General features: G+C 49.2%; 1 protein-coding gene across 1 annotated transcript in view; it reads left to right on the top strand.

Moving 5' to 3' along the window:
• Positions 1-13,820, top strand: part of PRKCA (protein kinase C alpha) — a 298,449-nt gene that overhangs the window by 269,171 nt on the left and 15,458 nt on the right. Inside the window, exon 13 of the mRNA XM_049779179.1 lies at positions 1,052-1,190. Within this exon, the coding sequence (XP_049635136.1) occupies positions 1,052-1,190 (139 nt within the window). The remainder of the gene's footprint in view (positions 1-1,051; positions 1,191-13,820) is intronic.

Below are 13,820 nucleotides of genomic sequence, written 5' to 3'. Positions count from 1 at the left end.
TAGGCTGTTTGAGATCCCATGATAGATGAGGGACCCTAATTCATGAGTCAATGATGGGGTCTCCAGGATGGACTCTTTGGGGCTTTGCACACACAGCTACAGAGGGGACATGTTTGTGTAGCCAATGAGTCAGTCCTTGCCTGGTGTGTGTGTGTGTGTGTGTATACACTCACTCAGGCCTTATACAATGAAGAAGCACATGCCCAGGTCTAGAGATACAGGACAGGGGGTAACATACTCGTCTTGTGTTAGATTTTCCCCCTGTGATGCTATTCCTGAACCATCTGGCAGACAGAACCCCCTCCATTGAACAACTGTTCCAAAGGACCCCATAGACAGGGCAACTGCTCTGCTCTGGGGATTCTCTTTGAAGCAGAAGTCTTGAAGACACTGCTCCAGAGATGGGGAAAGAGAGCAGAAAGAAAGGTACCACTACCTCCATAATCAGAGGTTACTCACAGGCTTGACTCTAGGCTGTCCTTCCTCCCTTACAGAGAGCTCTAGCCAAGAGAGATAAGTTCTTTTGACCTGCTGTTTTCCTTCCAAACATTCCCGATCCCCAATGTTCATGTTCAACTTCTCTCTCTAGTGCCTCATGTCCCTGGTTGCCCATCTCCGATGTCCTGGACCTTGCCACCCTGCACACATCTCATTCCTCTTGTCCTATAGAGGCACTGTTAGAACGAAATAAATTTTCTCTGGTCATCAGCCTCAGACCCATTCTTTCCCCATCATCAGCTAGAGGGTGCACAACCTCAGTCCTGGAAGCACTAGGAGGACAGAAGCTGACCCTGGCCAGCCGGCAGGGTCAGCACAGCTTTGCATGTGCTTGCATCTCTCATACCGCATATGATCCCTTGAGCACTGCCAGAAGTAGCCTCACTTAAAAAATATAGAAGTATTTTTCTATATTTATATATGGGGATTTCAAGCCCCCCAAATATAGAAAATGCACCAGTTCATTACTAGTTCCTACTCTTTGGGGACTCAATTCCTGCCACCATCCTCCTAAATCCCAAGTATCCCTGATGCTCTCTCACACCTTCTGCAGGGACCTGAAGTTAGATAATGTCATGCTGGATGCTGAAGGACACATCAAGATTGCTGATTTCGGGATGTGCAAGGAGCATATGATGAACGGGGTCACAACCAGAACCTTCTGTGGGACTCCGGATTACATCGCCCCTGAGGTAGGTGCCCCAATTCTCATCTTCGAGAGCTCTCCTTTCCAACAGCAGCCAGCCCTGGCCACTGTTGGGGCCTGGATGTACCACTAAGTCAGTATCTGGGAATATCACCCTAAAACATACCACTGTTGGGGCTAGTGTGATAGCACAGTGGGGAAGACATTTGCCTTGCACATGACCTACCTGGAATCCCATATGATTCCCCAGAATGGCTATGAATAATTTCTGAGCTCAGAGCCAGAAATAATCTTTGTGCACTGCTGGCTTTGGTCCAAAAGTAAACAAAAAACATACTACTATTGACATGGCAGAGGAAATGGTGAGCATTTGTCATGCGCAGGAAGGCCCTGGCTGGATCTATATTGTGGTCATATGATCATAAAAACCAGCTTCGGGGCCGGAGAGATGGCATGGAGGTAAGGTGTTTGCCTTTCATGCAGGAGGTCATCAGTTCGAATCCCGGTGTCCCATATGGTCCCCCGTGCCTGCCAGGAGCAATTTCTGAGCGTGAAGCCAGGAATAACCCCTGAGCACTGCCGGGTGTGACCCAAAAACCACAAAAAAAAAAAAAAAACCAGCTTCATTACCAACCTCGAGGTTGGTCCCCCCACCATTGCTTCCAATGGTGGAAGCAACAGAAAGATGCAGGCAGGAGGGATCATGCTTGTGAAAAATGCTTGCGGGGAAAAATGGGACAAGCATGAGCTCTCCAGAATGGTGTGAGCAAAATGAAGGAGCAGCCCTGGCCCTACAGGCCACGTGGGGAACACTTGAACATGTCTCACAAGAGAAATAAGGTGGTGACTTTCAGCCTAGCCGTCCTGGGCCCCCTGTGTTTTGTTACCTGGCAGCCCTGCCTCCAACCCTGGGTGGCCACATTGAAAGGTCACTAAAGTGTTGCCTGTATACACGTGTGTCTCAGTGGCAGTTGTGAGAGCTCAGATGTCAGCCCATGGGATTATCGGTCTTGTTGCTCAGCCCCAGTCTGTGAAACTGAGCCCACTGCAGTGAGATGCCAAGAACAGTGGGAGTGTGGAAGGCAGAATTGCTCTGACAGAGCTGCATGCTGAGGCACTTCCCTCTCTGGAGGCATGAGTTAATCCCAGGGGTGCTCCTTTTTCTCCTCTTGCTTCCTTGAAGAAGGCGATTTGATTGCTGCTGAGTTCAGAGACTTTGCAAACAGAGTCTTTGAACTGTGTCTTCAGAATTTTGTTTTGTTTTGTTTTGTTTTTTTGGCCACACCCAGTGACACTCAGGGATTACTCCTGCTATGTGCTCAGAAATCGCTCCTGGCTTGGAGGACCATATGGGACACTGAGGGATCGAATGGCAGTCCAACCTAGGCTCGTGCCAGCAAGGCAGACGCCTTATCACTCCATGCCACTGCTCTGGCTCCTGTGTCTTCAGAATTTTAATTCTGCATGTAGGACCGAAGGTGACAGGGTATTGTGATAAGTCATTTTGTGGTTGTAGTTGTTGTTTTTCCACCAAACCATCCCACGCCGCCATCTTCAAGAACTCCCAGTAGCATCCATATTCTTGTCTGTTGGAAGGAAGGGCTGCCTAGACAGCGTCCGATGTCATTTGGAGCCGGAGGCAGTGCTCACCTCACTCTAGTGTTACATGCAAAAGCTGCTGCTTACTGAACAGAATGAAGGTGGCTCTGAACTTCATTTCCTTTCAGACCAGATCACTGCCAACCCTGTATTTCCCACTAAAACCCCAGCTACCCCATATAACCCTGGAGATGAAATTTAGCCATTAAATTTAGCCAGTAAGTTGAAGCTTTTGTTTATAATGTTCCTCATTAGATGAATTTTATATTGCTACTCTATTGGAAGGTTCAGACATATAGGAGGATTTCTCACTGCTGGAGCACATGATTTGAATGCAGGAGGCACAGGGTTGATTCCTATAACCCCTCTAAGCTCCTAAATCACTGCCTGAACGACCCTTGGGCAGAAATAACAGTAGCCCCTGAGCACAGGGCCTGTGGCAGCAAAACAAACAAACTGAAACTCCAAAGTAAGGAAACATGCTTAGTAAGAAAACAGTAGGAACAAAGATAAACAGAATCAGTTCCCTTCCAAGTTCTCAGACAGACCTAGACAGCTTCTCCCAGAAGCTCTGGAAACTTTTCCTACCTCTGGTGGGACTCATTGGGACTTTTCTGAGGAGCCTGCATGTGTCCCACCAAGTACTGAAAAGTAGAATCTTCCAGTCTTTGTCTCCCTAAAATACCTCCTGTAGCCTCTTGCTCAAGACAGACATGGGCTTCATGCTGGCCTCATTGATGCCACATCAGTGTCATTCACAGATTCTGAGTGTCTGAGTGCAGGGCCAGCTCTCTGTGCATGGTAACACAGATACACAGACACACAGACACACAGATACACAGATACACACAGACACACACACACACACACACACACACACACACACCACCTCTGAGTGTCTGAGTGCAGGGCCAGCTCTTTGTGCATGGTAACACAGATCACATACACACAGACACACACAGACACACACACACACACACAGACACACACACACACCACCTCTCCCTAAACCCCTCTCCCCAAGTCTCTTGCTGGTTCCGTGTCTTCATTATCTTGGGCTCTAGCTGTTTCTCACTTGCCCTGCTTGGCCTGTAAGTGCTCAGGTTCAAGCCCCCAAGTACATCACTGCACCAGCCCCACAGCAGCCCCAGAACTATGCAGTACCTCCTGAGCACTACTACCACTAACCTGACTCTGCTTCGTCCTCTCCCCAGGCACCCACTATTCTCCTTTCCATCCCATAATGTGTCCTGCAAAGAATACCAGAGCCAGAGCCAGCTTTGTTCTGGCCTGGAAGCCTCTGTACCTGCAGTTGTAAAGGGCGCCTCCCCTACCCCCATTCACTACATGTCTGCTGCCAGGATCAGCCCGTAGGCCTCCCTAGGCCTTGGGTGTCTCAGCGGACCCTGGTTTCCCATGTGGCCACAATCTAGTAGGCAGAGAGACTCACTTTTTCTGGACAAGATCCAGGTCTGGGTTTAAGTTGGCCTGGACTCCCAGAAATTGCAGCCATGGATCCCTGGGGACCAACTGGCTAGAAGTCAGCTGGGGGTCAGGTGCAGAGGAAGGCCGACTGGAGGCTGAAATCGGCCAATCTCTGTACCATCCCTTCTGTTGGGCAGTGACAGAATAATTACCAGAGATTCCATTTTCTTTCCTGAGCACTGTGGAGGCTGAGACACAGGCAACTGTTTGTTCACACCTTGAAATGGATTAATTCACAGCCGCTCTCTGCCACCCTGGGCACAGCACACAGGGCTGCATCCCTGACAAGTGCTATCTGAAGTCGTGATGTTCCCCACTAGGACACAGCACAGAAAACCATTCCCACCACCAAAGAGAGTATGTCTTGGCTTTGCTCAGAAAGAACTGGGTGGCGTGGGGGAGTGGGAGGGAATGATAGCACAGTGGGCAGAGCACTTGCCTTGCATACAACTTACCCAAGTTTGATCCCCGGCATCCCATATGGTCCCCCAAGCCTGCCAGGAGTGATTCCTGAGTGGAGAGCCAGGAAGTAACCCCTAAGCACCACCAGATGTGAACCAACCTGCCCTCCACCACAAAAAGAAAGGAAGGAAGGAAGGAAGGAAGGAAGGAAGGAAGGAAGGAAGGAAGGAAGGAAGGAAGGAAGGAAGGAAGGAAGGAAGGAAGGAAAAGGAAAAGAAAGAAAGAGGGAGGGAGGGAGGGAGGAAGGAAGGAAGGAAGGAAGGAAGGAAGGAAGGAAGGAAGGAAGGAAGGAAGGAAGGGAGGGAGGGAGGGAGGGAGGGAGGGAGGGAGGGAGGGAGGGAGGAAGGAAGGAAGGAAGGAAGGAAGGAAGGAAGGAAGGAAGGAAGGAAGGGAAAGAAAGAAAGAGGGAGGGAGGGAGGGAGGAAGGAAGGAAGGAAGGAAGGAAGGAAGGAAGGAAGGAAGGAAGGAAGGAAGGAAGGAAGGGAAAGAAAGAAAGAGGGAGGGAGGGAGGGAGGGAGGAAGGAAGGAAGGAAGGAAGGAAGGAAGGAAGGAAGGAAGGAAGGAAGGAAGGAAGGAAGGAAGGAAGGAAGGAAGGAAGGAAGGAAGGAAGGAAGGAAGGAAGAAAGAAACTTGGGCCAGTAGAGCTCAGATCTGCCTCAATCCCATGTGCCTAGACAGACACATTGTTTGGGTGGTCCCTGGCCAGATCAGGAGCCCCCAGAACCAGGAGTGACAAGTGGCCGGGTCAAGCCTGCTGCCTCCTCAGGGTTGAGCTGCTATGGTAACATGTAAATATTGCTCTATACCTAAGACCTCTGAGGATGCTCTTCACATCCACTGTGGCTAAGCATGTAGGAGTCGGGGTGAAGGGTCACACCCACCATGCAGCTACTTTGTTCTGGGCCAGAGAGCAGACACAAGGCTTGGTGTGTGGAGGGCAGAGGGTTGTACACCATGGGGGACAGAGGCAAAGGAACTTGGAATTAAGTGTATCCTGGGCAGAAGACAGATGATGATCCTAGGTGCACTTGGTGACCAGAGGGCCCTGGTGCTGTGTCCCTGCATCTTCCTGGGTGAGGACATCTTTCAGGATCCTCCAGACAGCTCAGCACCCCCAGTGTGAGTGACCTGGCCTCTGAAGAGAGAGAGTGAGAGAGAGAGGAGTTAGAGAGAGCAAGAGAACTGAGTTAAAGGAGAAAATAACCACAGTGACGCACACACTGAACAGCAAATTAGCACCTGCCAGGCAAAGAGGAGGAAAATTGGGGGGCAGTGGAGGGGGGCTAGCACATCACTTTCATGTGAAGCGAGAGGCAGAGTGAGAACTGAACTGTGGGCCCACACCAGCCCAGACACTGAGAAAGCTTCCGAAGAAACGCTCAGGGCTTTTTTGTTGCCAAGGCAACCTGCCCCTCTTCCAGGCACCCCCATCCTTGGCCAGAGAAGAGGAAATAGCCACTTTGGCTCAGGGAGCCCTAGGCAGGTTCGAGCCCTGGCTTGCCTATCACAGGGGTGCCGGTCCCAAGCTCCCCTTGAGGGTCTCTCGTCTCCCCTGTCTTGTTGTCTGTCTGCAGCTCTGGCCCACTCAGAATTGTCACAGCCTCCCACTACCATCAGCTCTGTGACACATGCCCCTGCCAGTCCCCCATTTATTTCTTCAGAAGCAGAAACTCCCTGGTGGGGATCCTATTGTCTGTTCTTATGCTGGTGTCAGTGACTCTTGTCAGTTCCCAGGAGTTGCAACCCTGAGGCACAGAGAGGCACACTCTTGGTGGCCACCCACACCCCAGAGATGGGTTCTGAGCCATGCATTTCCAATGGAAGTAAGGGGCTATCCATCTAGGCTCTGCTCTGGAAGCCCATAAGCCCCTTGTAATCTTTGGTTCCCCCTGCAGACTCCCTGGCCTGCAGGGTTGGGGTTCATTTAATTGACATGACATGGGGCTAAGCAGTCTGACCTCTGTCTCCCCTTGGCCTCTGAGCAAGGTCCAAACCCTAAGAAGGAAGATCAGCAGCCTGTGGTCCATTTCCAGACATGGCCGCACACTGTTTCGGGGGGATCCTATGCCCTCTAGGGTGAGGGCAGTGACTGTTTTCTAGACAGAGGGGAGTCATGGGAAGGAGGAGAGGCACCTGCACTCCCCTTACTCAGCCATTGGCCTGGCTCCTGCTCAACTGCCCTGAGTGCAGGCCCATTACCCAGATGTTTATTCCCCAGCGCCAGAGTACAGATCTGTTACCCAGATGTTAACTCACACATGGGCCAGAGTACAGGCCCATTTCCCCAGATGCTGTAGAACCAAAGCCACCCAGTGTATCCCATAGTTCTGTTACCACGCTCGTCCCTAAGTCACACTGACTTAGCACAGGAAGCTTCTAGTTGCTAATGGAAGTCCTACACTACAAGCACCATGTCCTGATCAGCACCACCAGGAGAAGGGCCTTGAGAAATGGGCCCAAAGATGGCTCCCAGCCTGTCCTGTTCTCCCCAACTGCACTTCCCTCTAGATAGGAGAGACCATCAGGAAGAGGCTTACAAGCCCATGGCAGTGCCTTCCATCCCAATGGCCCCCATGGTTTGACCTCAGGTGACCTCACTCTGCTCTTCTAAAGCCTTGAGGTGATATCTGTATTTGGAGGACAATCATAGGACCTACCTTGAAAGCCCAGCACTGGGAATTCAGTGGCTTTGTCCCTGAGAGTTGGACCTACGTCAGAGAGCATCTGTAAAGTGTTGTTCTTTAATGCAGTGTCTCACCCTCCACCCTCTGGTTGGGGGGGGGGAAGCGCAAGATGGCCCCAGGATATCCTGAATGAGCTCTGGCTTTCTCTCTCCCCCCCCACCACATCCCCACTCACCCTCTCTCTCATTGAAGAGCAGATAAAATCTTTTTTCTCTCTCTCTCCAACTTCTCTTCTCCATCTCTCTCATCTTCAGGCCACCATTGGCTTTCAGTTCTGTTTATTGGCCAACAGAAGCATCCTCAGCCCAGTACTGAAAACCAAACCGGAAGGATTCCCCCTCCCCCCATGGCTCAGGGCTGCCATCGCAAACTTTTACTGCCAAAGGCAAGATAGTAAATATTTTAGGCTATGCTTTCATCTAAATTTTAGATTTTATCACCAAAGGTAAAAAACTAACCGGCAACTTCTTGCCAAAAGGCTCACAGCCTCTTACTTTTTTTTCATTTCTCACTTAAAACTGTAAAAACCACACTTAGCTCACTGGCTGGCCACCAAAACCCAGCAGGGTGGATCCGGACTGCAGATGGCTGCTCCTCCTTCCCCCTACATCAGACAGCCCCCCTGCCTCCCCTCCACTGTTAGCTGTCCTGGGGACAAGAGGTGTGTAAGGTCATAGGGATGAGCACTTGGGGCCTGAGAGTTTTCTTCCAGTGCCAAGGTGGGCCTGCCCAGAACTCGGCATCCTATTTGTATGTCCTACCTCTTCTGGAAGTTGTCAGTGCTGTTGTGGGTCTGCAGAGAGTAGGGACAGAGTTGGACATGCAGGCCCAGATGTGTCACCCTCCTTGAAGGCATGAAGAAGGCCTGGATGTAGGGGTGGACAGTGATCAGGTCTCAGCCATGGGTGGAAAATGGGGAACTGAGAAATGGAAAGTTGAGCTGGAGTGGTGAGAAGCCTGTCCCTGTCTCCCACCCTAACCCCAGGCTCTAGTCCCACGTGGAATCCCTCACTCCATGTTTCCTCGCAGGTAGCTCTTCCACCAGCAACTCCACCCTGGGTCCTTCAGGGTGGGACATTCATTCTAGCAGTTTCTTGCAAAGTTGAATCTTATATCTGACCTCACAGTGGTACTCCAAGTGTTTGCCCAATGTCGTCATGGGTTCATTCATTTCCACCACCACCACCCTCGATTTTGGGAGCAACCCCCAGCAATGTTCAGGGCTTCTTCCTGGCTCTGTGCTCAGGAGTCACTCCTGGTAGTACTTGGGGAACAATAAGCATTCCAGGGATAGAATCCAACACAGCCATGTGCTAGACAACCACCATCTTTACTGTTCTATTTCTCCAGTTCTTGATTCATTCTTGTTCAGCCAAACCTTGGGAGAGAATTCACCTGCCAGCGATGCCAGAGCTCAGATTGGTTTTAGGGGGGTGAGGGGACAACACCAGGCGGCACTCAAGGGTTGCTCCTGGCTCTTTGCTTAGAAATCGCCCCTAGGCTCAGGGGACCATATGGGATGCCAGAATTCGAACCTGAGTTCATCATGGGTCGAGCTCAGTTTTTATTTTATATTATTCAGAGCCGGGCCGATCAGCTCATTCACAGGAATGTTATAATCTCAATTTATGTTGCCACGTAAGCCTCCCTTCCATCTATTTACTGGTGGGCCATAAAAGAAAACAGCTAGTCAGAATGAGGCACTTGCCCAAGGTCACACTAGTTCCCAGGCAGCAGAGCTGGTCTCTGTTGTCAGGCTCTGAGCCCAGCAACCTCCTATGCGGCTTGTGGGTCCCAGTCTGGCCACATGAGAGAGGCTTATAGGGATGCCTCTTGCTGAACATTGAGGAGTTGGTTGGTTGTACAGTATGATCGTCCCATAGCAGCTGCAAAATGAGGTCATATGTTTTGGCTGCTCGCCAGTCCAGTGACCTCCTGGGGAAAAACCTCATCTAGCAGTTTAACTACTGAAGCCTGGTTCCATTGCAGAGCCCTGCTCTTCCGGATCCTTTCTAAGATCCGCCTGCAGCCTTAGGGATCTGGCTGCCCTCCTCCACCCCTTTTGGCTTTGCACCACAGACAGAGCTTGTGATGGGGCCACTGTGTTCGTATGCAGGGGTCGGAGTCCTGGTACCCAAGGGCAGAGTATAGGGGAGCAGGGCAGATGAGCAGTCTCAGTGTAACGTGTAGAGGCATGCAGACCACTGACCATCAGCTGCTCTTCTTGAACCCTACTTGCTATTTCCAAGCTTTCCAGAAATGCTTCTGCAGCCCCACTGCCATTGAACAGCTCCAGTAAGAGGAAGGGCTGGTGCCATCCCTCCAGCTGCTGGGAAGAGACAGAGGCTCTCCCTGGCTCCTTCCATGCCTGGGTCTGTGCCCAGGCCCAGAGAAGGGCATCCATCTCACACTCTACTCAGACAGGCAACCGTTTGTAATATCCTGCTATCCCTTCGAGTGCTTGGCTCGTGCAAGTATAATGATAATGATCATAGTGACAAGCAGCAGGAAAACTAAGTGATGGAGGCCCTGTCGGGGGTCTGACTTTGATGCTAAGTTTCATCCTCCCACATGTGCAGGAGATGCGCCAACCGAGGCACTTCCTGCCAGGCCTGCCTTTCCCTTTGTGAGTTTCTGCTCTTGGGGGGAACCAAAGGGCCACACCAGCCAGGTGCCTGGGCCATCAAGATGCCAGGCTGCTTTCAAGCTTGGCTGCCAGCCACTGGCTACCCGTGCCAGTGAGCCTGCCCTTGGCCTTTCCAACCATCTTTCCTTCCACCCATGATGCATGCAAGAGCTTCCCCTGTCCATCATGCAGAATCTGAGATAAGTCCTCAGTAGAGTTTGACTGCCACAGCCAACAAGGGCAAGGTTGCCTGTCTGGGTTATAGGAACCAGTGGGTCTTGGAGGGTATAGGCAGGCAGCTTCCAACCCTAAACTACCTTTTCAAAAAGGTAACAAAAAAACAGGTGGAAGCTAGAGAGATAAAACCACAGGTAAGGCACTTACTTGCCTTGCACACAGCTGACTCAGTTTCTATCCCCAGCATCCTATATGTTTCCTCCAAACCCACCAGGAGTGATCCCTAAGTGCAGAGCCTAGAAGTAACTCCTGAGCATCGCTGAGTGTGGCCAAGCAAACAACCAAAACAGGAGCCATTATTTTGATGTAGCTTATTAAACCCAACACACCCAAAATAAGAGCCTGATGAGATCATCATTGGCCAGTGCAGCTCCAGTGACAGGAGCACCATCTTTCTAAGTCCCATGATCCTCTGCATCTATCTTGGACAGACTTGCCACTACTGACCATTGTGCAGTGAGGTTTTCAGACCAGGGGGTACATATTCATAGCTGCACTCTGGACCTCACCACTTGGGTTTCTTAGACTTCCCATTTCATGGGTGCCCAGCAGGAGATACAGAGCATGAAATGCTGGAGGATGGAGGTACTGGCTGAGCTCTGGACCCTGTTCTCTAACTTCAGGGCAGAGTCTGTAGTGCAAAAGCCACCATAACCTCAGTCTAGTGGCCAAGCCAGCCAATGCCAGGGACTCGCCAGAACAACCAAGCCATTGGCCCTGGGCATCTTGCCCCTATAAGTGCTGGAGGAAGGTGCAGAAGTTAGAGTTTAGTGCTGTAGAAATAAGACAGAAAAACCTGTATCGAAGCAGAGAGTCCAAAACTGAAATTAAAATGGAAGAACTCTTCAGTGGCCTGGGCTTTTAGGATTTGAGACTGAATTTGCTCAGAGGCGAAGCTCCTACCCCATTCATCCATACACTGCTCTGGTATTTTTCAGGGTTTAAAATATGACATTGGAAGCCAGAGCAATAGTACAGTGAGTAGTTAGCTTGCCTTGTATGTGGCCAACCCAGGTTCAATACCTGATTCCCATATGGCCCAAACCTGCCAAGAGTGATTCCTGAGTGCAGAGCCAGATACAGCCCCTGAGTACTGCTGGATGTGGTTCAAATATAAAAAATAAAAATAATATAAAATGGGACAGTAAGTATGGCCTTCCTCATCTGGGCCCTGATCTTGGACCTGAATCTTCCTGCACAGGTCACTTCAACTCTGCCTGCATTCCCCACTAAGAGCTGTCAAAGACTGACTTTACATTGTTTACACCTATTTCTCTCACATTCTTCTAAAATAGAGCTACAGCAACTGAAATAATGATTTGAGTCTCTCAAACTCATCTTCAGAGTTTTTTGATTAATATCTTCTTAATCTCAGTGTGAGTAATTGCATTTGCAACCCATGGATTCTGGGTTTTTGCTTTTGCTTTGTTTTGGAGCCACACCGGGCAATGCTCAGGAGTCATTCCTGATTTTAAACTCAAGAATTACTCCTGGAAGTGCTCAGAGGACCATCTGGGATGCCAGGGATCAAACCCAGGTCAGCTCTATGCAAGGCAAATGTCCTACCTGATGTGTTATTGCTCTGATTCTATAAGTTTTCTTTTTTCTATTTGTTTTGTTTTGGGGCCACACCTAACAATGCTCAGGAGTTATTCCTGGCTCTACACTCAGGAATTACTCCTGGAAGTGCTCAGAATACCATATGGGATGCCGGGGGTAGAATCCAGGTTATCCACATGAAAGGGGGCATACCAGCTGTACTAGCAATCCAGCCTCTGAGTTCTGTTTTTAAAGCAAATACTGAGCTCTCTATCTTTCTCTCACCACAAGAAAACAAAATCTATAAAACTTGTTGTATGCCAGGTTTTTTGTGGGATGAATGAGACTTTTGTGGGACTAATCTAATGGAACTAATAAAGATATCTGTCTCCCTGGATTAAAGGAAAATAATTAGAGTGTCCCAGCACAAGGGACCTCTTCCTCCCAAAGAGAATTCTAGGGTTCCTCTGCTAGTCAAGACAGGCTAAGTGGGGAGCTAGGGTTTTGTGATTTTTCTCATACAAAGGAAGACATTAGCTATATTTGCCAGTTACCTAAGCAGTCCCTCAACTCTCCACGACTTAAACCAGTATTTTCCAACTGTTCACATATGCTAGGACATGTTAGGCAACCAATCCCCTCCTTGCGACTAAACCTTATATTGCAGGAGAAAGAGGGCTTTTCCCTTTTGACCTGGAAGTGAAAAGTGACTTTCTTTCACCATCTATTGGCCAGAGCTAGTCATATGGCTCAAAAGCCAAGTAAGCTGCAAAATAGGAGGGAGAAGGCACATGGATGAGTATTGTGCTGAGAGTTTACTCCTTTGACTCAAATCTCTCTGACAGCAATTATATCTTCCAACTCTTCAAGCTCTGATAACTTCTCATTTTCACATTTGGCTTCCAAAACTAGGTTTAGCCATGCCATTGACATAGGTTTCACACAACTAGAATAGTTCTTCCACATCAATGATGAGGATTTAGCATAGCAAATTTAGATAGAGCCTTGTCTTTGCTTAAATGGATATGAGTTCGATTCTAATAAATTCTTTGGACACTAAGCATGTCCTGAATCTGCATAAAGCAGGAATCAACAAATTTTATACTGTGACTCATGTTAAAGATTTCAATTTTTTGCTCTCAGATGGGAACCCATGTGTAAATCAGCTCTCAATCTCCAAGACTCGAGGATTAAGCAAAGGATGACACAGTCGGTTTGAAATAGATACCCAACTCAGATCTCATTTTCCTTTGCTTGATATTTTGCAGAGGTTGATTTATTAGGCACATTTAAATAGCTCATCACTGAGTAAAATATGCTAATTTACACACACACACACACACACACACACACACACACACACACACACACACATACACACACACCCCTCAGGTTCTTTTGTAGCATTCTTTCTGTTGTGTATGTAAATATTTTGGGGGATTACTATGTTACTCACCCTAAACTGATTGGTGATTGTGCCCTACCTTAGGGTGTGACCTGGCATTCTGCCCCCACCCTAGGGTAGTACCTGATTCTGCTTCCACCATTGGTTGGTATCTGATCCCACCATTGGGTGGTACCTGACTCTGGGGGATAAAAACAAGGGTCTGTGGAAGGCCGAGACTTTTTTGCTGGAACTGAAGCTGAGTCTTTGGACTTCAGTCTTGTCCACCAAATAAAGCTAATATTTCCACGACTGTCTGCGAGCTGTTTACCCGCCGTTTCACCTCAGAACCGTCGGCTAGACAGGGTGGCAGACGCGTGCTCCGAGCTGGAAGAGAAAGGCCTCATCCTCCATCCCTCCATCAGTCAACCTCTTCAGGGGCTGACTTGCAACACTTTCCACTTAGGAATAGCTTGAGAACAAAGTGTCTGCATATTGCATAATTTTTGTTCTCCTGCACATGTTTTGGGAAAACCACATTTCCCATTAGGTAGGACCTAGTGTGTTTTTCTTTGATCTAATAATGTAGGATGTACTCTTTAAATAGTCAACTGGATAAGGAGCCAGGCATGTGAAATGACAGTTCTGTTTGTGGAAACA

The sequence above is a fragment of the Suncus etruscus genome, chromosome 1, assembly GCF_024139225.1.
Source record: "Suncus etruscus isolate mSunEtr1 chromosome 1, mSunEtr1.pri.cur, whole genome shotgun sequence".
In the NCBI taxonomy this organism is placed as follows: domain Eukaryota; kingdom Metazoa; phylum Chordata; class Mammalia; order Eulipotyphla; family Soricidae; genus Suncus; species Suncus etruscus.
The sequence above is the reverse complement of the archived record's forward strand: the minus strand, read 5'-3'. Positions and strand labels throughout refer to the sequence as shown.